The 26006-nt window shown below is 44.4% G+C and overlaps 1 protein-coding gene across 50 annotated transcripts in view; it reads left to right on the top strand.

The window, feature by feature from the left end:
- TCF7L2 (transcription factor 7 like 2) overlaps positions 1-26006 on the top strand; it is a 219728-nt gene that overhangs the window by 85270 nt on the left and 108452 nt on the right. For all 50 annotated transcript variants that reach the window (XR_012094049.1, XM_073019359.1, XM_073019366.1 and 47 more), the window contains one exon: positions 6387-6488. Coding sequence is in view for 49 of the 50 variants with exons in the window: in XM_073019359.1 (XP_072875460.1) it covers positions 6387-6488 (102 nt within the window). In the remaining variant the exon portion in view is untranslated. The remainder of the gene's footprint in view (positions 1-6386; positions 6489-26006) is intronic.

Genomic DNA, 26006 nt, shown 5'->3' on the forward strand with positions numbered 1-26006 from the left:
TGGACATCATGGGCTATGACTGGCTATGCCCTTGGCTTTGGATGTATAAGCAGAGTATTGACTTTGTATTTTATAAAAACCAGAAGTACAACTTTCTGGCAGCAGAGGATTAGGAAGATTTATCGAATCTTTCTGCTGGCTATGAGCAGAAAGCTATCATGAGGATAGTATCCAATTAATTTGATTTTTTTGGTTGGGCATGGTGGTTCCCACCTGTAATTCCAGCACATTGGGAGACTGAGGTGGGAGGGTCATCTGAGGTCAGGAGTTTGAGACCAGCCTGACCAACATGGTAAAATCCCATTTCTACTAAAAATATAAAAATTAGCCAGACGTGATGGCACGCACCTGTAATCCCAGCTACTTGGGAGGCTGAGGCAGGAGAATTACTTGAAGCTGGGAGGCAGAGGTTGCAGTGAGCTGAGATCACACCACTACACTCCAGCCTGGGCAACAGAGTAAGACTCTATCTCAAAAAAATCATAATTTCTTTTACTTTTCCCTCCCCTCCCTTCCCCTCCCTTCCCCTCCCTTCCCCTCCCTTCCCCTCCCTTCCCCTCCCTCCCCTTCCCCCCTCCCCCCCTCCCCTCCCCTCCCCCCTCCCTTCCCCCCTCCCCTCCCCTCCCCTCCCTTCCCTTCCCTTCCCTTCCCTTTTCCCTCCACACTCCCGTCTCCCCTCCCCTCCTTCCCTTTCCTCCCCTTTCCTTCCCTCTCCTTCCCTTTCTGTCTCTTTCCTTCCTTTCTTTTCTCTCTTTCTTTCAACAGGGTCTCACTCTGAACCTTTTCCAGGCAGAATTGCTCAGGGATTTTTAGACTTCCATTCTGGAAAAGAGGGGATAGTTATTTTGGTGTGATTGTGGTCTTGTGGTTAGACCTTGTGACGGGGGCTTCAGCCAAAGGGTTCAAATTTTTTTCCAAGCTTTTCCCTCACAACTTGAGTTAATCCGAAACATTGCTTTTAGGCCACTGGACATGCTTTTCTGTATGCCTGTGTTTGGCTGTTTGGATTGAAGGCCCAGCAAGGGAAGGCACCGTCGCCCATCTGATATGGGCAGGCCTCTACAATTTTATTCCCTAACCAGGACATGACAAACTATGGCCCATAGACCAAAACTGGCTTGCCACCTGCTTTTGTCTGGCCAGTGAGCTAAGAATGACTTTTTATTATCATTATTAATAATGTTTTTTGAGGCAGGGTCTCATTTTGTCACCCAGAGTAGAGTGCAGTGGTGCAATCATGGCTCCTGCAGCCTCAGACTCCTGGGCTCTAGCAATCCTCCTGCTTCAGCCTCCTGAGTAGCTGGAACCCACAGGCATGTGCCACAAGCATGTATCATCACGTCCAGCTAACTGTTTTTATTTTTGTAAAGTCTTGCTGTTGTTGCCCAGGCTGGTCTGGAACTCCTGGCCTTCAGCAATTCTCTGGCCTTGGCCTTCCAAAGCGTTGGGACTACAGGCCTGAGCCGCTGCACCCAGCACTTTTATTATTTTTAAATGGTTGAAACACATCAAGAGAGGAATAATATTTTCTGACACAGGAAAATGATATGAAATTCACATTTCAGTGTCTATAAATAAGGTTTTATTGGAGCGCGGCCATGATACAAGACATACCCTCACTGCCTGTGGCTGCTTTCGAGTTACGAGGGCTGAGTCGAGTAGTTACGACAGAGATCGTATGGGCCGCAAAACCTAAGATATTTGCTGTGTGGCGCTTTACAGAAAAAGTTTGCCAGCCCTGCCCTGAACAAATAAGGGGACAAATTCCACTTGCCCGTCCATCTGTGGAGCAGAGTCACTGAAAGGAAATACTGGAAATACTGGAAACCACATGGGTGTTTTATCAAGGATGTGAAGTTTCCTGGCAACTTTGTTGCCACATCACCATCACCATCACCATCATCATCATCATCATCATCATCACCATCATCATCATCATCATCATCATCATCATCTGCCCTTTAAATTTTCTGCTTGTTTAGAAAAGAAATGTGTACAGAGCCCTCAGTAGCGGCTGTAAGGGGGTGGGTTCTCGGAGCAGCTCATCCTCGACATTCTTGCCGCTGATGGAAGATTCTTGAAGATGAAGTCCCCTCTATGGGAGCAGGCTCTATCCGTCTGGCTTTAGTAGATGCCAGTTTCTGCTAAGACTAATTCCTAAAGGAGCCTCTCCTCAGTTGCCTTTTCTCCCTGTTTTCACTGGGGGAGGTAGAAGAGGAGAAAAAAGAAATTAGAGATGCTTACCTTTTTCTTTTTGCTGGCAATTTAACAGTCTTTTCAGCTGCTTTGATTCCTGTCGGGCCGTTGGTGTTGTACGTATTTCAAGATTTGCTCACAGGTCCAAAGCTTGACTTAAGCTCCCTGAGACGTATCATAAAATATGATTTGGGGAAAAACTCTAATGGGCTATGATCAGAACATTATTATTCAACAAAGGATGAAATGCTTAAGCCAAGATGGCCTTCTTTCTTTCTTTCTTTTTTTTTTTAAAGGAAAGTTGAGCAGACTCCCTTCCAACAGTTTTCAATGTAGGAATTCCCACAGCCCCAAGTGATTGCAGTTTGTTGAAAAGTTTAATGTTTTTGTAGGCAATTCATAATTTCCACGTTGAACAGCCTAAGAGGAAGAGAGCTGGAGCCCACTGTTGTTTTTATAGTGGGATGGTGGTAACTTTTTTTCCCCCTCCCCTAAAAGGATATAAAACCAAGTCAGATGGTTGGGAAAACGTGGCACAGGGTTCCAGCCCTTTTGTAAATCTGAGATGCCCCCTCCTTCAGGTCTTCCTTTAGGACCTAACAGAATAGAATTTCCTGCTGCTTAATGTCTCCAGGAAGGAAAAAATTTTCCTCTAGGCTGTAATAGTACCTAATTTCCTTTTTCTTCCCTTTATTTATTTATTTTCCCTATTAATAAGGACCAATTGTAGAAGATGAAGGAAGCTGGGAAACCCATCACTTTTGGAGAAGGTTAATAGCTTCCTTTAGAAAATCCTGACATAATACTTATTTCCCCAAAAGGCACTTCATCAGCCTGAATGCCAGTTAAGATTCAAGGAACGGGCTTGGATTTGTGTGTACCCAGCGGTTCTGTGGCATCAAGTTGCACTGGGAAGGAGAGTTTGGGGCTGTCACTGTGGAGTCCCTGCAAATCAGCAGGACTAGGGCTGTCTTCCTGCACCATCTGGATTTGGTTAGCTCTCTCTGGGCAGTGGGGCCGAGTCTCATTTCCTCCAACAGTAATGTTATATAGGCAATGATCCTGAGCTGCCCTAACATAATTGAAAATTATGTGTATTGTAGGCTTGGAGCGCTGAAATGTAGGCTCATAAAAATATGTGGTGCAGGTAGCCTATGGAGATTGGATGTGGCACACAATGAAGCTTTTATGTAAAGTAAGAATTATAAGTCTCCATGTTAATATTGTATTATGAGTATGACAGTTCTTGGGTGGGTCCTTAGGGCAGGTCTGTTACCTTCAACAAAGCCCAAGTTTCCTAATTCGACAGAGCTAGTATTTGGATGTAATCAAGTCAGTTTTGCAGGTGGTCAAAGATGAAAACTTGTCCACCAATGTAGCTCTCCCCACTGAGGGACAGCTTGGGGTGTAGATGGGTTCGATTCCATTTGGCGTTTTTGTTCACGGGTTTTTATGAGATGGAGAGGTGAGTGTTCGTGGGTGTCCACTTTGGTTGGCCTCAAGGAAATGACTCTATTGAGTGGTTTTGACCAATGCAGCGCATATAGTTATGTGGTAAGTGAGAATGGGAAGAAGTCGGGGTGAGACGGGGCAGTCAGATTCCCAGAGCCCTCTGGCCTGGGTTACAGATGGAGACTCTGGAAATATTTACTTCAGTGGTTCTCAACTTGAGATGATACTGCTCCCAGAGAAGGTAATTGGAAGTGGTAAGATGGTAAGGATGACTGAGGGGTTCCTGTATTTACTGTCTGGGGGCTTGGAGTCCTAGAAATCCTTCAGTGTTTGGGACAGACTCCCCACCTAATACCCTGTGACAGATAGGACAACTCCTTCGGTACTCAGATGAAAAAGCAGAGACCACAGAAGCAAGGGGATTCGATGCAGGGTCTTGTGACGAGTTACAGACACAACGAGACTAATATCTAGGTTGCTCACCATGGGAGGCCTCTGGGTGAAGGCTCTGAATTTGTAGCAGACATACCCACCTTGTATAGATCCTAGACATCATGGGAAAATCAACTGTGCACTTTGGCAGGTAGTTCTTGGGCAGTGATCTTCTAGCTTTAAGTATAACCAAATTTGGTTTGAATTTGCCGAGCGGTCGTATCTTTGAGGAACTCGTCGGCTGACTTGTGGATGGCTTTGGCACTTCTGTCTCATGTGGGATTTGTGCAAACTATTCTGTATTATCCTTTCCTGTCTTTTTTCTTTCTATTGAAATTGTTCTGACCATCAAGACCTAACTCTGTGCAGCCTTCCCCAGTCTCGTGTCCCAGAAATTCTGTCATCTTTCTTGGCATTTCCTAAGTTCCTGAGTCCCTGAGTCTCTGTCACAGTGTCACCATATTCTGTCTTGATTTACCTGTGTCTGTAAGGCTCCTCATGCTGAAACAAGCTTCGTGAGAGCAGACATCTTTGTATCTCCTAATGCTTGTCACAGCCTGTACACAAAGCAAGTAGTACTCAGTTTTCATTGAGTAAAGTCTTCTATAGAATTACTATTAAAACCAACCATATATTTTGCTTGAGGAGGTCTCCAAAATGACCAAGGTGTCTCCTTATATCCCCTCCAAGCATTCATTAACTGATGGATTAGTGAGTTGGCTGTGGGAAACATAAAGGCTCGTCTCCATGTGCTTCTAAGCATTGTGTCTAAGTTCCATTTGGTTTCCTGAGTGAAACTGTCGTAATGTTACCAACGGAAGTTAAATGCCTAATCCCAGCACTTTGGGAGGCCGAGACGGGCGGATCACGAGGTCAGGAGATCGAGACCATCCTGGCGAACACGGTGAAACCCCGTCTCTACTAAAAATACAAAAAATTAGCCGGGCGAGGTGGCGGGCGCCTGTAGTCCCAGCTACTCGGGAGGCTGAGGCAGGAGAATGGCGTGAACCCGGGAGGCGGAGCTTGCAGTGAGCTGAGATCCGGCCACTGCACTCCAGCCTGGGCGACAGAGCGAGACTCCGTCTCAAAAAAAAAAAAAAAAAAAAAAAAAAAGAGTTTCTTATACATGGGCTGAGTACCCCTGTGACTGGGGAAGCCACCTCACCTCATTTTACCTTGTCTGCAAAATGAGGAACTGGGGCAACTCATCCTTCAAATCTCACTGAAAGCTAATGGATTGCTTTTGACAGAAGTAGCTCCCTTGGGCCGTATATTCATTTCCTAGTTTGGAGGAAGGTGGGAACAGACAGAATTGACTTACACCTTTATTTTATTTTATTTTTTTTTTGAGACGGAGTCTTGCTCTGTCGCCCGGGCTGGAGTGCAGTAGCCGGATCTCAGCTCACTGCAAGCTCCGCCTCCCGGGTTTACGCCATTCTCCTGCCTCAGCCTCCCGAGTAGCGGGGACTACAGGCACCCACCACCTCGCCCGGCTAGTTTTTTGTGTTTTTAGTAGAGACGGGGTTTCACCGTGTTAGCCAGGATGGTCTCGATCTCCTGACCTGGTGATCCGCCCGTCTCGGCCTCCCAAAGTGCTGGGATTACAGGCTTGAGCCACCGCGTCCGGCCTACCTTTATTTTTATGTCTACGGTAAACCCGTGCATACTAAAGCATTCCTCTGGTCTTTTGAGGTGAGATACATTGTGTCTGGCACCGTGCATCTTTTACCAAGAAGTAATTTTTGTTGAGTAAACTTGGGTTGTGTGAGGAACTGCATGCTCACCGTACTCAAATAGCTTTTGCTACCTAAAGGATAGCTGCTCACATGTACTTGACTTCCTTTAAAGTGAAGGATGATGACATTTGAAAAACAGAGGTTGAGAAGGAGCAGATTTGGAATTGATGGTTTCCTAGGACACTTCTGGCTTGAGATTTGTGTTTTACTTCCTTTGGAATAGCTCTGTATTCCTCTCCCTCCCCACCTCTCCCACTGCCCTCCACCCCCCACCCAATTAAGGTAGTAGCAATGAAATCATTTTTTTCTGAAGCTACCCTGTAGTTTGAATGCAAAGATAAAAAATACAGTTGCTAGTAACATTAATCTTCTATATGTGTACCTGTTGAACTTGAGCTCTAAGGAAGAACCTATTGGTATCGCATGCTTTTTTTTTTTTTAAATGATTATTTGCATGCTTGCATGTTTTTTAGTTTCTGACCCGTGTCACAGTTATTTCTTGGGCTAACTGTTCTGCGTTTACTTTCTGAATTCATTGTTTTCCATTTCACTTTTGTTTCCTCTCGCCAGTATCTCCAGATGAAATGGCCACTGCTTGATGTCCAGGCAGGGAGCCTGCAGAGTAGACAAGCCCTCAAGGATGCCCGGTCCCCATCGCCGGCACACATTGTCGTAAGTAACCTCCCAGAGATGATGGCTTCCTTTATTGAGGGGGTGAAAAAGAAAATGCTTTTTTGATGATAACAGGCCTTATTTGTCATTTTTCTCTTTCTTTAAACAAAATTTCTTTGGAAATATTCTTGGATATAGCTTATGTCTATAAGGTATTCGTTTTCTGCTATTGGACCTTAATGACTGTAACCTACCCAGAAATTTTACAAACCTTTCCTCCACTCTTTTCCATGTATTTGGTTAGAATCTAGCCTTGCGGGCTCTAGTTTATGGGACACAATCACCATGGTATGGAGGAGACTAGAAGTGGTATCAAAGCAGTTATAAAAATACATTCAGGGGAGGTGAGGTGAAGAAGAGGGAATTAGGAAACTCAGAAGGGGGTCTTGGATTTGAAACTTGCCTATTATCCTCTCCCCCAATTTATCTTAATATTTGTTGGTAACATTCTACACTAACATTAGACAAATGTCATCTGGGCTGGCTTGATTTGTAAACCTAGAGTAGAAATGAACTCAGAAAGGCTAAAATGGAATTTAATCTATACATCTATGACTTTGAAAGTATGTGGGTTCGATAGAGAAAACATTTGTTTTTAGTACTAAGAGACTACAAGTGTATGTCTACATATATTTTTAATGTATTTTCTTAGAGCTTTGTAGGCTCTAAGAGTGGAATTTATAAATTAACCTCTTGAGAAGATGGCTCAGCCTTATTTGAAGATTCCCTTCTATATATCATGAGCTGGACTTCATGCTTTTGAAATAATTAATGGAAGGCACATTTTTATAATGAATCCATCCATGACAGGTAGAATTATGCAAAGCATGAATCAATCATGTATTTTTCATTGAAGTATCACAAGATGTTAATCATAAATACATTTTACCTCTATATTGTAATTTCTAAAAATTGCAAAACAAGTTTCTTAAGTAGAAAAATCTTAAGATGCATTCTGCCATTTTGGGCTAACTGCCTCCTTATTTTGGAGCTTGCTGTAACTGAACATGTGTTATTTAATGAGTTATACCTCTCTCATATGTGTGTGTATATATCACAAAATAACTTATTTTTGTAAAACCACATTTTGAGTCATCATTTGTGACAATGTCTTCTTTTCTATGGTATAAACGAGGCATGTAGAAAGAAGATTGACATTTGCTAGAAGCTTCCCCTTTCTTCCAACTCCACAATAAAATGGATGCTCATAATTATGTCTGCTCCTATAAGGTCAAGAGTTCAGGGCCGGAAGTGACCTTAGATCATTTAGGCCCAACGTGCCCTCAGAAAAGGAAACTGAGGCCCAGAGATGCCTTAAGTGAATTGCCCAATGTCACACGCTGAGTCAGTGGCCAGAGCAAGGCCTGGATCCAGTTCTCTGCTCCCTTTCTAGAGCCTTGTGGTGTCTTCTCTCCTACGGGAGGTGAAAGTAACTTGCTGTGGTTGGTTCTGTTTTGCTGACTGTAAATTGAGTCATGGTCAGGGACAGTGCATAGGTGTAAAGAAGTTGCTGGTTGGGGGTTCTAATGCAGGTTTCTTTGAAAGTGAATGCCCTGTTAAAAAAAATTCATAACAAACATAGAGATTTTTTTAAAAAGCATGACAGTTCTAGACACCTAGAGAATAAAGTGAAGAAGCCTGTTTCACTTTTCCCGCCTCCCTGAATTTCCCAGCGTGGTCCAGGCTGTGAAATTTATTTCTCTGCTTTTGGCAATGGTTGATGGGAATTTCCCACATTTATTTTTTAGCTACAGAGAAAGGACATTATCTTTAAAATCTCTTCGTTGTTTTCTCTGTTTGAGTGAGGAGAGAATATGCGAATCCTGGCAGTAGTTCAGAGTGGACACAGCCCCTGTGTTTGTGGCACAGGCTCTGTGGGCCCCATGCCAGGGGGCATTACCCCCGTGCAAGAGTGGGGATTCGTCCATTTGGATAGAGCAATGATTCTCCACCCCAAATTCCGTAAGAACAGTTGCCGCAACTTAGGCCCTAAGCATCTCATTTTCCTATATAGAAGTTAATGATCTGGAGGAGATGACAAAACATTCCTTCCAGAGCCTGTGTGGATTTTGGCCAGGGGTACAGCAAGGGGGCTTAGGCCCCTTTTTCCTTTGCTGTGTCTTAGCAGGTGTGTTGACCCACAGCAGCTCCCCTGGGACATACACACCATCTTGTAGTTGAAGACCTTTGTCCAAAGCAGCCACAGCTGGCAACTGTCCTACAATCTTTTGTGCTTTCTGCTGTGCTAAAGGGACCTGGGAATGGCCATTGCCTAGAGGGGATGGGCTGGTGGAGGAAGGTGGGCTCTGGGAGCTGGGGTGAAGGGAAAAGCCATGAACTTGGACAAAAGGACAAATGTGGTTTACCGTTGTGAAATACTTGAATGCTTGTCATGAATGGCGACTTTGGTTCTATCAGTCAGCCCTGTGATGGGGCTTTTCTGCAGTCTTCACCTGACACCAGGGGTGAGGAGGAGGATGTCTGGGGAGGAGGAATTATTTGAGGGAGATAGGAAAGTAAAGTGGAAGAAAGGCTGTGTGTTGTTGACCTCCATCCACCTGGTCACCTCTAGTTTTGGGGATTGAGGATGCATACACCTTGAGACTACAGATTTATGATTATATTTTTGCTGAATGTAAGGCAATGTGCCAACCAAAACCAGCTGTACCTTGGCTGGTATGGTGTGTCTGTGTTTGTAAAGGGCGCATTCTGAATGGTGGCTGATACGTCATTTGGGTCTTTGTAGAGTCAAACATCGGCCGGAGGGTCTGGTTCTTGTTTGGAGTCGCTGATGAAGCACTAACTTTTCTGCAGACACTTGGGGCTCTTGCCCACACTTTGCTTTTCATTCTTTTTAGTAAGACATTGTCACATCGCAGTGTTTCATCAGACATGTTTCAAAATAATTGTCTAAGGATTGCTTCCTAATTTCTCCGAAATTTGGAATTGTTGTAACTTTTGGGCCAAGCTATTTCATAATTATTTCTACTGTCTTGCTTGGAGAATTAGGGATGTATTCAGTGTTTATTATTAATCATTCGAAACTACAACTTTCACAGATTGCTAAGAAGAATAACTTTTGCTAGTACCCATTTGGGGCAGAATCTTCACGTGGGGATTGAGAGCATTTCGCTGGACTACTTTAATCTGATTGGATTATTTTCATGTGGTATGTGGGCTACCACATTAGAAAAAATTGATGTGTAGAATAAATGTTCTTAACAAGTGGAGGTCAACTTATCAAATGATATTTCAATTAAGAATAGACTCCACAAATTTTAGTTCCTGTAGCTGATACAGCATCTCGTTTGTTACAATCCAGTGATTCCTAATCTGTGTTCAGAGGAGAGAGGAAATTGATTCCAACAGGGATGATGTCTTCATTGGCTGGCCCCAAACTGGGAGTTTATACAAGGCATTAGTCTTTGCGTTCCTCCTCCCCGCCTTCCCTCTCCCTTCTTCCCTCCCCACATCCCCCAACAAATTCATGGACTTCTTAACAACTCGGAGACATTAGCCACAAGTTCCAAGATACCCCCACCCCCCAGCCTCCCCAGTCCTAGTTTTGCATTCATGTAACTAAGCTCTTTTTCTTTCTTGGTGGAGTTTTGAAATTTATATTTTTAATTTTTTGCTGCCTTTTTCCCTCTTACAAAATGAGTGCCAAGCAGCTAAGTTGTGCTGAGTGGTAGAGTTTGAGTCAGTCTTGGCTGGTAAGCTGTGGGGTTAGAAGCCGCTCCCTGGATACCACCTCTGGTGTCTTTGCTATACAAAGACTTTCATTTAGCCTCCTTTGTATCCAGCAAAAAAAGATTCTGTACCCCAAATGGTGGTATTTTGGTATAGTATATGTCTTACAAAATGGCAAAAGGCTTCAAAAGTTCCTACAGTTTTATCTTGGGGGTTTCCTTTTGAAGTCGATGTAGAATTTTACCTAGGGGTGGATTTTTTGCGCTTCTTGGTCTGGTGTGTTTTGTTGTGTAATGAGCATGGAGGTGTGGGATAAGAAAGCAGACTGAATCCTGAGGAACAAAGCCTGCCAGACTGTGGTGGGGTACTTTTCTTGTTGTTATTGCTTAAATGCTGCAAGAGAGTGGAAAACTCTTACGAAATAATGCACGATGGGTAGAGCTTCAGAGAAAGTCTCTGCCATCTACCCTGTGCATTTTCAAGGAAGCTCAGAGGGCATGCTGAACCTTTGCTTTTTGTTTCTGAAGAGTTCACGGGAGCCTACCCATAATTAATTTTTTAAAACGCTACCTAGAGAGCACCCTCTTGGTTATTAAACACATGTGTTGTTTCGATGGGATGTTTGACCTGGATTCTGGATGCTTGCTGGGATGTGGCATGTGTTGGGAGGCTCTCTGCTGCCTGCTGAGCACCAGCAAAGTCACGGTGGCCCCTACCTCTGCGGGAGGCCCTGCGCCAGGTGCCCTCAAAGAGTAGAGGGCCCATGAGGCTATGACCAGGGGGACCTGATTTCAGCTGAGAAGTTGGTGGGGATTACAGGCCTGGGCGGCTCCCTGAGGAAATTGCATTAAAAGTGAGATCTGAAGACTTGATTGGGGTTGGCCCCATGAAGGAACAGGAGAAGGGCTGGGGAGTGTGCAGAAGCAAACACATGTATGAAAGTCCTCAAGGGAAAAGTGCTTGGTTTGGACAGAGGCAGGAAATCAGGTAGGAGGCTAGAGGTTGGGCAGGGCTCCGGGAGAGTGACGTGGGGTGCAGCATATGGTGAGGATTTGACACTGGGGAGTCACTTGAGCAGGTTGGCTGTTTCAATAGGAGCGTGTGTTAAGCTGGCAGCGGGGATGGTGAAAATAGAGATGTGGAGGAAACAGCAGCGGAGCTTGCTGATAGGTTAGATATTGGCATTGAGGGAGAAAGGAGAGTCAAAGGTAGGTAGCTGGAGACACTTCACTGAATGGGGAGTATTGGAGGAAGAGCAGGTTTGGGGTGGAAGCGTTGTCTTTTTGGAGAGATTGCATTTGCCATTGATTGATTCATTCGTTGTTTCTGCAAATGTTTAGTGTGGGAAAAAGCATTCTAGACACCGAGAGAGCACGGAGTCGATGAACGATAACAGCAACAAAGACTGTAGCGCTTCCTACACGAGGCTTGTTGCAGTTGCTTCAGAGGCTGTGTTACCCTTATTCTAGAGAGAGGAGGAACTAGGCCCAGGGAGGTGGGGATTTGCCCAGTTGTGGGAGTCAGGATGTGAAACAAAGCAGCCTGGCTCCAGAGCACACCATCCTCTCAACCTCCTCAGAGAAGCTGGGAAAGAGACAATTAAGTGAGCGCTTAGAGCACAATGTGTGTGGTGTACTGAGAGTGGCCTGGAGCCCTGGGAATCCCAGGGACCCCATCCCCACCTGGGAGTGGTGGGCATGGCTGGAGGAGGCCTGCTGGCTTCACTGGAGAGTGGGACATGCATCAGGGTGGTCAGAGACTGGGCTTCTGGGTGTCGTGCTGTGACTACTACAAAGGGCTCATTGACACATGGTGGGGAGGGCCAGCGTATTTTCCGCGGGCAGGACATTTGGGGGATATGGGGTGTGACCCTGTACTGAGTATCTAAAATCTTTTACTTTCGGATTATCTCCACTTTCTCTACTGCATATATACTTTGTTTTCATTTATTTTATTCATTTATCTATGACTCAGCCAGACTCTCTAGAAGAGTTGACTTGTGTTTCCTAGCAGCCACTGAGTCAGAACTTTCCCATTTTGCAGTCAGGGCTGTGGTCAGGGTGTCTGTGTTGTCTAAGGATATAAAGCAAGCCTTCGGGCACTGCCAAAACATTATTTTATAAGGAGAACTATGAGTACCTAATAGGAAGAACCAGGCAATCAGGTTATCTTTTGGTGGAGAAGAAGTGGTCGATGGGATCAGTGGTGCTTTGAAGGAAGTGGGTGGTGTAGACTCCAAAGCGTACATGGGGCCATGATAGAGTCCATGGTCAGATGTCCAAAGCTTCCTTCTCTCCTCCCAGAAGCTCTGTCCTCTGGTGAAGAGTTTTGAAGTTCCTGAGGTTTGGGTCCATGGTGTGGCAGGTGACACCATGGCAGTAGAAGATATCCCATCAAGAAGGATTGTGTGACCTCAGTTGTAGCCTCTGCATATTGGAATCACAACAATTTTCAGGGCCTTAAAATCACATGCCATTTCACCAACTGCCCTCCCCCATTTTTTTCAGCACTGTTTGGTAGCTGTCTGTTTCCCCCGATATTCTTGGACACTTCCAGAGATGGGGTCTCTATCTCCTGGTGGTAGACCGTTTCTTTTTGGTACAATATGAACTCTTAAGAGAGTTCTGCCTTTAGGGAGCTGCAGTCTCTCTCCTGGAAATGCTCATCTCCTTAATTCATGTTTTGCTGTTTAATTCTGCTTATGCTTCAAGTTGCATATCTTGACAATTTGAAGGTAGCTGTTGTACTCCTCGAAACCCCCAGGTCTTCTCTTCAAAATGATTATTAGTTGTAATTCAATTCATCAGTGACTGGTATCTTAGACTACTTAAGGATGGGAATTGCTAATTTTGTATTTAAAAGTTCTACCTCTAAAGTAAGTGAAATTTATTTTTAAACGTCGCTTTCTTCATTCATAAGCTTTATGTTCATTGTAGACAGTTTGGAAAACAGCCCATAATCTCCCCACTCGGAGATTACATTATGAATGATTTGGTATATTTTCCTTTTAGAAATATACCAAATTATCCTTTTTTCCTCTGAGTGTATGAATATTTATATTTGTTTTTAACATACTTGAGCTCATAGTGCTCAGTATTTCCAACCTTCTGTTTATTTAAAATGAAAATTGCTGTAGTTAATAAGTACTTCCCCATGTCATTAAAATGCTTAAGGATTTTTAATGACCACATAACAGTCCATAATATGATTAAACCCCAATTTACTGAATCAATGCCATATTGTTGGGTCTTTAGATTGTCTCCTTTTGTTTCTGTTACTGTGAATGATCCTGTGATGATCATCTTTGTGCACATATCTTTGTCCCCCACCCCCTCCGCTTTTATTATTTTCTTGGGGTAGACCCCTAGGACAGAAGTTAGAAAAGAACAAAGTGTTAAAAAGTTTCTTGATACATAGCCACAGATTATTTTCCTGAAAGTTCTCAACGTTTATAACTACCGGCAGTACGTAAGAGAGTTATGGTTGGAATGATTTTAATGTCTCTGGGGAATTTAATAACAAAAAAATTTCAGCTTCCCTGGAGAGAGACATGCCCGTAACTCCACCCCGCCCTAGAACAGAGACCCCGCCCATCCAAGTCAGCCTCCCCGGGTCCTCCACCTTCAAAACAGGCAAACGAAACGATGGTTTCTTGAATGATTGGTAGGCTTCAAGGTCAGCTGTTTATTTTAGATAATTCACAGCATAACTTTTATATGTTTTAGGTACCTCAGCCCCTGAATATACTCAGTTCATTTAGGACTATTTTAGAGGTCTTGAGTATACTCTTATAACCTCACATTTTTTGCAGAATTTTTTAGTTCTATTATCTTTGTTTTCATGGCATATTGTTGGGCACAGATACTATTTATTCTATGCTATGTGTAAGCTGGGTCAGGATTATGACCCTGAGTTATGTTTCTGGGAAAATGTACCCACTTGTCAAAGATGCCGTTGGCTCCTGTGATTAAGGTCAGCCCACAATGAATGTGGGGAGGGCTGGCAGCCTCTCAAATCAGCTCTTGACCATTTCTCAAGCTGGGGCCTGTTGTGCTTGGGGGAAGAGTCTTTGGCAGCTCAGCTTGGGGCTAGCGTTTCCTGACATTTGTTTCGCTGAATGTTAACAAGGTTACTGGAAAAAAGGTTTCTCTCCTAAAATAGGTTTAGGGAAGCACTGGGGTATGCGAAGTGAAAGAGTTTCTTTAGGGCAGGATCTTGACTCCGCAGGGGGCTTGGAGGCCTTCCCTAGAGTGGGACTTCCTAACACTGCAGAGCTCTTCCCAGCAAGAGGGGCAAGATTGGGACCTACTTTGGAAAGCTGTTTTTGTTTCGGCACCTGCTCTGTTTACGAAGCGTGGGAGCCTGTTTTAAATTAATGTGCGCCTACTTAGAGCTACACTCATGGTTTTGACTATGTTTATCTTTCCAGTAAATAAAACAAAATTGTTCATTTGGCACCCAGCCTGTCCTGCTTGTCATTTCTTGTCTCGCTGATTAACTCTGTGGATGGGGTATGCTTCTCCAACCAGATTGTAAGTTTCTTGAAGCCAAGGAACTCTGTGGTTGATTTCTTCACGTGCGGCTCTCTCTTCCCACAATGGTGCTTCGTTAATTAAGCAGAAAACCAATCTCTGGTTAGGGACTGGAGTTGATTTTGTTTGGAATGAGTGTGACTTCATCGTGACCTGAAAGTGTTCAGGACCATCTTGGTGAGCACAAGGGCGTGGACGTGTGTCTACTTTCTACCTGATGGGGCAGCATGTTTTGGGGAAATGTAATTTTGGGTTATGACACTGCATGGTTTGCCAGTAACTTGCTAATCCAACCTTATACATTCCAGCTCACAGTGGAGCGTGTCTAATTGCCACAGCAGCATTTATGTGGAACGTGGTTGCACAAAAGCTCCAGAAAGTCAGGCTGAGGGCTCCTATCTCTTCTCTGTCTTGGTTTAAACTGTCTATTCCTGAGGAATCCTGGGATGGGGCCACTGGCTCTTTAAGAGAGAGCCCAATTTGGAAATCTAGGACTTGATTGTTGATTATGGGCAATAGATACATTTTAAGAATGATGTGGTAGGCTGTATGAAGTTATTTGATGATTGTTTTGTTAATGGCTTGCAGGTCAGATTTTCATCTTTTTAAATTAATTATCATAAAAGGAGAGAACAACTGGATTTCAGAACTGTCCCTTGAGGTGTACTGGAAACTCAGGCGCAAGGGACCCGTAGGGGTCTGGCTTGGAAAGTGTATTGCTATGTCCAGTTTACACATAAGGATGTGCAAATTCAGCAGGTTAGCTGAGCTGCCCAGGAATATCCAGGCAAGAATGACCGTATTCTGATAATTACTCAGGCCTCTGCCTCCTCTCTGCTGCCTGCCACCCCCGCTCCAACTCTCTTCTGAGTGCCAGGTTCAGCCTCCATTTGAATGCCAGACAGGAAATTAGCATTCCCAGAATCCATGTCTTTAGTGCACTCTCTCCCTAGCTCCAAACCTGTTACTCCTTGTGTTTGACATCTCAGTAAAGCTCAGCAACATTGACCCATTACTTAGGCCTCAAACCTTGGGCGGCATCATTGATTGCTCTTTTCTTTCACACCCCACATTCAGCCCGCCAGCCCATCCCACGGGACCAAGCGTGTCCTCTCTACCTTCAAAGCGCGTGTGGCATCCACCGCTTATCACCACCTCTGCCATTACTACTGGAGTCCAGTGCCATCATCTCTCAGTTGGATGTCGCCAGTGTGTCTTTGCTGGTCTCTTTCTTGCTTCCTACCTTTGTAACAGCCTATCATCCATCTCTGGTCTCCACAGCTCATTCCCATACTTTGAGAGGGCCTTTGAAAGCCTTAGACAGATCACATCACAGACCTCAATACTGAAAGTCGGGATAAATTTTATCTCTGGAAAGAGGCCCAAAGCAGTGATGAACAGATACTTTGTCCTGTCACATGATTGAAAGGTGGGGCTTTGAGACCCAAGAGCTTAGAATGGAGAGCCTAGGTGCCATTACGCCCAGGCGCTGGCCATGCTTCAAGGTTTGTGCTGGTGGAGGAGAGATGGCTGGGGGTCACCTGTAGGCTGAGCAGGTCCCTGTTCATCAGACCCTGGCTCATCCAGCAGGGCGTGGCTGAGGTTTTCAGTGTTGTACCCTGAGTGACCCAGATGCTTCCCAGCTGTGCCACATCCGAGCCCAGCATGCCATGTGTCCAGTTGCAGCCTGACTGCAACGTAAGGCTGCTGAAGAAGTGAAGCAGTCTGTTTTCTAGCCCGAGCCTGCATAGCCGGCGGATCCTGGACCGTGATTAAGTGCATCACCTAGCCTTGAATGAGATGGGGTCACCGTGTGTCCAAATATAGTGGGATAAAGGCTTTACTCTTGTCTCCCTGCTCTGAGGGCACAAGCTGCTTGTTTCTCTCACAAGGACACTGCCTGTGTTGCTCAGGTGCTGGGGTGAAAAAAACAGCAAGCATTTGAAAAGGCCGAAGAAGGAAGGAAAGCTGAGAGCAGCACAGCCCTGGGGACTGATCCATCCCATTGTCCCCGAGGTGGGGGTGTTATCAAGTCCTGTCTTTGAGCCATACCTCTGACTCTTCCCGGAAAGTTAGACCCAACTCAAGAACACACCAAGAGAAGTGTTTCCCCTCAGCCCTTTCCGATTGAAAGGAGACACCAACCTTGATGGGCGGAGGTAGAAAATACAGTCTAAAAACAGTGTCTTGTAACTGAAGGGGAACATGACTGGGCAGAGGGCTTCTGGTGAAACTTTTGGGATGATTCAGTTGGAACTCAGGAAAAAAAGTTGTTTTTTTGGAAAAAGGTGGCAGCCCCCTTCAGCCAAAGCTCATAAATGAAGGAATGTCTGAGACTCAGAATTACAGTGACCAAGGCAAGACATTGTCAAAGGCTAATAAGTGAGCTTGGGAGAGCCATCTCCATTTTTAGAATATGGCCAAACATCTTTCCCACCGTCTTGCTTGAGCCCCTTCCCATCCCACTTCTGAAAAGCACTGAGTTGGCCATTATTATGCTTTTTTTGAGAGGGAGTCTCACTCTGTTGCTCTGTCGCCCAGGCTGGAGTGCAATGGCGCCATCTTGGTTCACTGCAAGCTCCGCCTCCCAGGTTCACGCCATTCTCCTGCCTCAGCAGGTGGGACTACAGGCATCGGCCACTGCGCCTGGCTAATATTTTTTGTATTTTTAGTAGAGACGGGGTTTCACCATGGTCTCGATCTCCTGACCTCGTGATCCGCCCGCCTCGGCCTCCCAAAGTGCTGGGATTACAGGCGTGACACCGCGCCTGGCCTATGCTTTTTTCCCCTTAAATTATGAAGTTGTTTTCAGGTATTGAGAATAACACCCAGGTGTGAACTCCCAGCATAAGAAATCAAGCATTCAAAGTGCAATAAGGTTCTGAAGCTGACATCTGTCTCTACACATTTTTTTTTTCTGATAATACCGTTTCCTATCTCCACCCTCACTCTTTCATTGTGGTGAACTACACTTCCCTTGTTCCACTTGGTTCTGTTGCAAATGTGATTAGGCAAGGGGCAGATATGTGATATTTATTATGAGTCTTTTACACGCAGAGAGGATCTAAATCTGGCTCTTTGCAACTGCCTTCATACACATGCATACACACACACACAAACACACACACACATACATAAACACATATATATGCACACACCCCCGACTCAGTAGAGGACCCTCATTTGTAGAAGGGTAAAATGGGTGAGGCGGAAATGCCTTTATGGCACCATGGAGTTCTGTGTAGCCAGTTCCAATCCTGGGCTATTCAGTAAGGAATGAAGTTGGAGATAGTTTTCTGTCCCTTACAACCAAAGGAATTCTAACTAATAGTCTGCCAAGTTTTATGTTTATAATAAAAAATGACATGCTTTTTCTTTTGGATTTTTAATGCTTTTGAATTAAAAATGCTGGAACATGAACTGATTCTTCTATCGCTACATAAATAGAGCCCTACAAGATTAGAGCGTGCTTGCTTTCTTTAAGAACAGGTTGGTTTGTGCTCGTCTGAGGACTGTTTTAAGGAGACTTATTATACACCATCATCCCCCACAAATGATTTCTAAAGAGAGGCTGGTATGAAAAAAAGGAGTTTCTGTGATTCTCTCTTGTGGTTCTGGGGAATTCTGAAAATGAACTTTAGGTATTTTTGTGAAATTCTTATTTTCATATTTTTGATATCTCAGAGTTTTCTTTTCTGGCTTCTGTTTAACATACTCCTCTTTGCCCTAAAGCTCTCTTATTTTTGCTCCTTGGGACAACTGAAGAACCCTTAGATAATTAATAGTATGAAATTTAGTTGAAAAATGTCACAATAATGTAATAACATAAATAAGAAGGTGTCACTTTAACCTGTGTTGTGTAGTCTCCTCTACTTATTAACACTTACTTGTATTACTATAAGCATTATTTTTTAAATCATGGAAAATTGGTGGCAAGATGAGCATACAGTTGTTTGTTTCTGTTTGACTGATTATTACAACTTCACTATTTGATGAAGGTTCTGTACATTTTCCTTTAAGACACATAGAAACCGTGAGAAGATCCTGCAGCTCCGAAAGGCTACAGTGTCGATCCGAGGACTCTGAGCCGAGTGCAGTGTTTGTACCTGGACTGCAGGCTGGGTGGCGTCTGCTGGGAGCAGTGTGTTGAGAGATTCTGAGGCCGTATGTGTCAGGGCCTCCAGGGGAAGGATGCATTGATGGATTAATTTCCGCCAAGGCTGAAAGAGGAGAGAGGAAGGGGGCTGTAGAGGTGTCACAGCTGTCATTGCTGTTTTAGGCAGTCGAGCTTTTGGGAAAGTGTCAGAAATTGAGCCCCCTACTGGATCTATCGGAGCCCTGTCAAATGTCCATTTAGATGTCCTGGGGAACAAAAGTCCTACTGACTCACCATTTAAAAACTTGTTCCAAATGAAATGATGGGAGAAAGGAACATTTTTCATCCGAACCCAGAATGAGGATGTACCCAAGGAAAAGGACGTAGGCTCAGGAGCTGGACTGTGGCTTGACTGGCTTGATGCATCCCACTTTGTTCCTCCCACGGCTGGGATGTCTCTTTGCTCTCCATGACCCATGTGTCTTGAGGACATGACACATGGGCCAAGCTTGAAGTGTGGATTCATTTTTAGGCATTCTACCTGTGAATGATTGCAGTGGATCTAGTCATATTTCTGAGAGTTACTGAAACTGGACTTCAGTAGTGAACTCTGCAGTTCTCTTTTCCTCCCACCTTTCTATTAGACATTGCATGATATAAAAATCAAGGTATTTCTAAGAGGGTGATAACTTCAATGTTATCTAAACTTTTAATTTGGGAGAAGAGGGGTTCTTTGTTCTTTTTAAAACTGTACAAACGAACTTTTTTATCTGATTCTTTTTTGCTGCAAACCCATGATGCCCTCTTCCCGATGTATCTGCTACACTGTGAGTTCAAGCCTGGCATAGGACACAGGCACAGCTCTAATGCCAACAATCTCATGGTTCAGTTTTGGAACATAATTTGAAAAATGTAACCCATGGCCGGGCGCGGTGGCTCACGCCTGTAATCCCAGCACTTTGGGAGGCCGAGGCGGGCGGATCACAAGGTCAGGAGATCGAGACCATGGTGAAACCTCGTCTCTTCTAAAAATAGAAAAAATTAGCCGGGCGCAGTGGCGGGCGCCTGTAGTCCCAGCTACTCGGGAGGCTGAGGCAGGAGAATGGCGGGAACCCGGGGGGCGGAGCTTGCAGTGAGCCGAGATTGCGCCACTGCACTCCAGCCTGGGCGACAGAGCGAGACTCTGTCTCAAAAAAAAAAAAAAAAAAGAAAAAAGAAAAAGAAAAATGTAACCCATTGCGAGGCAGTAAGGACATACGGTGAGCTAGTGCGTGTTTGCATGTCTGTGTGGAAGAAGTGAGTGGGTAGAGAGGACATTGGTCAAGGAGCGGGAGGGCGGGCCGTTGGCTTGGGGGAAATGGGCTGAGACTCCAGGGGTGGCCAGCACCGCATACAGAGGCCAGCAGGGTTGGGCTTGGCTAAGTGCTCTGGTGTCTGGATGCCTATGTGAATTTCCTCCAGAAGTTTTCAGTTGGCAAAGTAGAACCTGCTGGATATGGAGCCAGGGTGTGGACTGTCGGGATACTGCTGGGCGCAGGCGTGTGATACCAGAGGTCAGAACAGAAGCTGAGGGATGAGGCTTTGGGAGCTTTTTGTCATGCACTGTCCTGGAGCCTCAGTTACTACAAAGTCTGCAAATGATAGACCAGAGCTTTGGTTCTCTCTCATGCTAGCTCCCCTGTTCCTGATTTTTCTTTTAATATTAGACTTAATCCCAGAATTCACATGTTGAAAGAAAACGTAGAGGTCTAGTGATACCAAAAACCTCATTTTGATAGTTATGGAACTGATGCCTTGAGAAATGGAGAGAGAAGTACAAGATCATGGTAATACTGGATGTTCACTGAGTACTTACTAGCTCCAGGCCTTTTCTAAGTAATTTATGAAGTTGTCAGGTGTAATCCTCACAACGCCCTTATGAATGAGCTATTGTTATTATCCCAGTTTGGCAGATGAGGAAACTGAGACTTGGGGGGAAGATGATGTACTCAAGGTCACACAGCTGGGAGGCGGCAAGCTGGAATTTGAACCCAAGCAGTCTCACATCAGAGCCAGGGCTGTCACCCTTCCGTGTTATGCTGCCTTAATCAGGCACACATACAGGCGGGGAGAAGCAGGTTTCCGGACACCAGACCAGGCTGGTGCCGGTCAGGCTACACCAGGGAACCTGGAGGCCTGTCATTCTTTTGTGATGCTGTTAGTTCCTGTTGAGGAAGTGAGGCTTTGTGGGTTCCTAGGAGGAAAAGGTATGAACTCATGGCAAAAGAAAGGAACCAAAAAAGGGAGATACGCATCACAATGAGCCTTCTATTCATCCCAAATTACACGTCCTTTTATACCGTGTGTGTCTGCAAACTTGCGGGTAAATCACAAATCCTTCTGGTAAGTTACAATGGACGGAAGGTTGTTGCATTTCTCTTAAATCGCCAATCATGTAACACTATGTGTAGACACTCCCTCATCTGTCTTTTGTACGAATTTGGATCTTTGTGTTTTGGGGTTTGCCATGATGTTTGGCAGTTCCCCTTAGGGTGTCTGTCTCAGTTTGTCACACTGACAAGCTTTGGGGAGAAAAGTCAGAGGTGGGCTTCCCTGTGTTAAGTGGCTGTATCTGATTGTTCTGTCTGTTCTCCCGGACAGGAGAGATTGATTGCTCTCTAGCTCTTTTTAAAATTAAAACAACAAAAAAATGCAGAAAGGTACAAAGGATAACAAACACATTCATGCCACCTAAAATAACAATTATTAATCTTTTTTCACCTACTAGCCCATGATCTTCCCTCCCAGGCTGTTATTCATATGAAAACCGAGTTCAGGTTTTTATACTTATTGACATCTATTTATATTAACCTATGTATTATAAATAATCTTAGTGGTTTTTAACTTTTACATAAGTGGCTTCACATTCCACATAACATTCTGCCGCATGTTTTTCTTTTCTTTTTGTTTTTTTCTTTATTTTTAAATTTTTATTTTGCAGCATGCTTTTCTTAGTCAACATTACATATGAATTTTATCTACACTGTACATTGAAATTTAGCTCATTCTTTTTATGAGTATTTAATTGTATGGAAATACTACAGCTCTCTATTTCTGTATTGATGGTTAATGAGGTTGCTTACAGTTTTTTAAGATTACAGACTATGCTGTAATAGTCATCCTTTGGGCAAGTGTATGTAGGTACCTATATATGAGTTTCTCTAGGATTCATACCAAAGTAGAGGAATTGGTCGGGCATTGGTTTGCTGGTTTTAATTTTAATTCACATGCTATTGTCAAGCTCTCCGGAACAACTGGATCAGTTGATTGGGTCAATGAGTATTTCCATCACCAGCATATAAACTCTTTCCTCATAATCTCACCCATGCTTGATCTTGTTGGACTTGAAATTTTTGCGAGTTTGCTGGGTATACAATGGCATCTTACCTAATTTGCATTTATTTGATGACTCCTGAGGTTGAGCATCTGGTCATATGTTTATTTTCTCCTCTGTGGCTTGCCTGGTTTAATGCCTTCTTCATTTTAAAGAATCAGGTAGTTTTCTGTTATTGATTTATAAGAGCTCTTTATATAAGTTGAAAACTTGATTATATGTGTTGGAAATACTTTTTCTAGGCTGTGATGGTTTAAAATATTGCTTTAGATGGGTTTTCATTTTTACCTTTTATTTTAGAGATGGAGTCTCACTGTATTGCCCAGGCTGGATTACAGTGGCTATTCATAGGAAAGTGCATAGTGTGTTACAGCCTCCACCTCCTGGTACCAAGAGGTCCTCCTGCCTCAGCCTCCTGAATAGTGGGACCACAGGTGCACATCACTGTGCCTAGCTTTTAGATGGGTTTTGAAAGAAAGAAGTTTTAAATTTTAATATCCTCAAATTCATCTGTATTTTCCTCTGTGCTTTTATTTTGTACCCACTCTTAAGTAGCTCCGAATTCTACAGATAGTTGATGCGGGAACTCTGATTTTAATTGGACATCTGCTCTCCAACAGTCACATTGAAGGAAATTAGTTTTCGTTGGTAGGAATCTAAGCAAGGGGTTGATTTTTAAACTAGGCTTTAAATATAATTTAAAGCAACTCACTTAGAACAAGATACAAAAATTGTGGACTGGACCCATATCTGGAAAACTTGAAAGTGCTAGGGCAATAAATAATTCTTGGTCACGTACAGCTGATGTCTTGGGCTCTCCTGACTCTGGAACAGAAGCTTTCTATATTTTATCTCGTCAGTCTTAGCAACAGGTCCTCTTGAAGCAATTTTATCCCCATTTTAGAGATAAGAAAACCAGAGCTTAAAGCTGTTAGATAATTTATGAAGTAAGTGGCAGAGCCAAGATTCAAATCCAGACCTTTCTGACCACAAAGCTCGTTGCTGAATACTGCACCCCATTGCCTTCTTGCAAATTGGGATTTGTTTGAATCCCAACATCTTTATATGTTATTTTTAATTTGAATCTAATTGGAAGTGGGGCAGTGAGGGTAGAGGACAGGAAGAAGGGGAAGAGCCTGAGACTCAATAATAGAAACTAAAAACCCGTCGCCAGGAGGGCAGTTCAAAAGGAAGAGTTCCATATTTCATGTAACTGAAACGTTAAAAGCCCAAATAATTGCATCATGCAAGTCTGATGCTGAGTAATCACCCTCCCCCATATTATTGGAGGGGGGGGCAAGAAGTCTGGGAAGCTGCTTTTGCCTAAGGAATTACATTCCAGGGGACTCCAAGGATTTAGGTAACCACAAAAGCCATTTATTTCGAGTACACTGAGATTTCTACCACTTTGATCCCTAATCCATAGCATAATTAATAAATGAAATGTGCTGTAGCATGGGTTTTTTACAAAGTGTACTTTTAAAATGGCTTTTGGTCTGACATGATTCATTTGCCACTTGGAAAAGCGTCATAGCCTCAGATGGGCAGGCTGGGAGAGGCTGCCTGGTGGGTAGTTGAGGGCGGTTTCCTGGGGCACAGTTCCTGCCTTGGGCCTCTACAGAACAGTCTCTTCCAAACATCTCCCAGACTCTGCGTTTTCCAGGAAGCGTGCAGAAATAGGAGGCCAGGACTGAAATGCTATCTGCTCTGTGTATGTCAGAAGACCGCAAACCACTTATAACCATTGGAGATCTTTTTATTTGTTCTTATCCCTTTATGTCACTTGAGGAAAGTTGCTGTGAGTAGGTGATGACCATTACAGTGATTACTGGTTGCCCAAACTGAGAAGCCAGACATTTGGCTTGGTTTCTCTCCCTTCCTCTTGTCTCTCCTACCCTGTAAACACATACTTGGTGATTACCCATGGGGAGACAAGACAGGCTGGGAATATATATTTTTGCAACTTCAGCCTCCTGGGTTCAAGCGATTCTCCTGCCTCAGCCTCCAGAAGAGCTCAGATTACAGACGTGCACCACGACGCCTGGCTAACTTTTTGTATTTTTAATAGAGATGGGGTTTCACCATATTGGCCAGGCTGGTCTCGAACTCCTGACCTCAGGTGATCTGCCCGCCTTGGCCTCCCAAAGTGATGGGATTATAGGCGTGAGTCACTGAGCCTGGCCCCTAGGAATAATATATCAGTGGGCAAGAAAATATTCTTGCTCTCATGGGACTTCTGTTGGGGGTCAGGGTATAGGGAGGAAGGCATAGAGATGAAAAGCAGTAAACAAATAAGTAATAGGGGAAAATTTAAATACATTAATAAATAATAAAATAGAAATAAATCTGTTGGCTACTTAACAGGATGTGCCACGTTCTAGATATATTACTTTAATCCTTATGACCTTTGGGGGCTAAGCATTACTATTCCATTTTACAGAGGAAGAGACTAAGGCTCAGAGGAAAGGGAGGCGGCTTTTCACAGGTGGAAAGCCAGACCTTTTCAGTGGTCATTCAGTTCGTAGCTAAGGTCTTATTTTCTGTGCTCTCTGTCAGCTGAAAATGGGCAAGGTAATTTCACACAGTGACAGGAGCCATGTCAGAGAACGAGCAGGACAGTGAGACAGAGAGGGACTGGGCCGGGGGCTGTTTCAGATGGAGAGTCAGGAAGAACCAAACTAAGATGTGAACGGTGGGAGGTGTCGGAGCTGTGGTGCTTGCCTAGAAGGACCCTCATGGAGCAATTAGAAGCTTCTGGCAGGAAGAACTTAATGTCTTGCGTGTGCCCTATGTGGGTTCATTAGGGCCTTTAAAGGGGGAAGAAGGTGGTGGCTGTAAATGTTACAATCTTACCTTTGGCCCCTAGGGATTCTTTCAACCTTGGTTCAGTAACAACTTGTGACTGCCCAACAGGGCTTCCTTTTGGGAGAGAATGGCTTGTTACATTCAAATATGCCATAAAAGTATCACCATTTATTTCAGTGTCTGATGCCCCAGCTTGGGGAGCCTGAGGAGGCTCTGAATAGGTCTGAAGAGGCCCTTTAGAGTAGAGATGAAAAGGGGGCGGGGAATCCTCCATTCTAAACAAAGAGTCTGCAATGGGAAGATGGCCAAATGCTGTTTTTGGAGTGGGTGAGAGGGAAAAGAAAGGTATGGATGGTTCGTTGGAAAATGTGGTTTTATACAGGGTTTTGGTGTCGGGTCCCTGAGGGCAACATGGACTCCACAACGTGATCCTCCGGGCAACTCATAACCCCAGCCCCTTCCTTTTGCTTCCTGGTCGGTTTGTGAAAAGAAGGTGTTGTCTCTCCAATCTGAGCAATAAGTCTGAGGGGGGTTGGATCCATGTGGCTTTCCCGTGTCCTGTTCCTTGTAAAAGTTCCAGGTTTTGGGTCGTGAGCTGTGCGTGTGTGTGCGCGCGCGCGCGCGCGTGTGCGCTGTACCTTAATATGGAGAGGTGGGCTTGGGCCAGTGGGAAAGAGAGAGACCCGCAAGCACAGAGTGACAGGGTTTGATAGTAAGCAGCAGGCCAGCATCGCTGCTTTTATTCCTCCGTAAATCCTTGCACAATGCCATATGCTCTTGCATTCCGTAGCTGCTGCATAGGGTGTGATTTAGTTAATGCCCACTCTGCAAGCAGGAAACGGTGCTCACTGCTGTGTATGCTTTTCATGGAGATAAAGTGTCAGGAGCAGGACCCCAAACCTGCGAAATCACTAATGCAACCACCCCCGCTCCATGCCCCAAAAGGGTGGGGGTGGGGGGATAAAAAGAGTAGGAAAGTGGGGTGGGGAGGGGAAGCTTTAGGGCCATAATTCAGACAATTT

This window comes from Chlorocebus sabaeus, chromosome 9 (assembly GCF_047675955.1).
Source record: "Chlorocebus sabaeus isolate Y175 chromosome 9, mChlSab1.0.hap1, whole genome shotgun sequence".
NCBI lineage: Eukaryota > Metazoa > Chordata > Mammalia > Primates > Cercopithecidae > Chlorocebus > Chlorocebus sabaeus.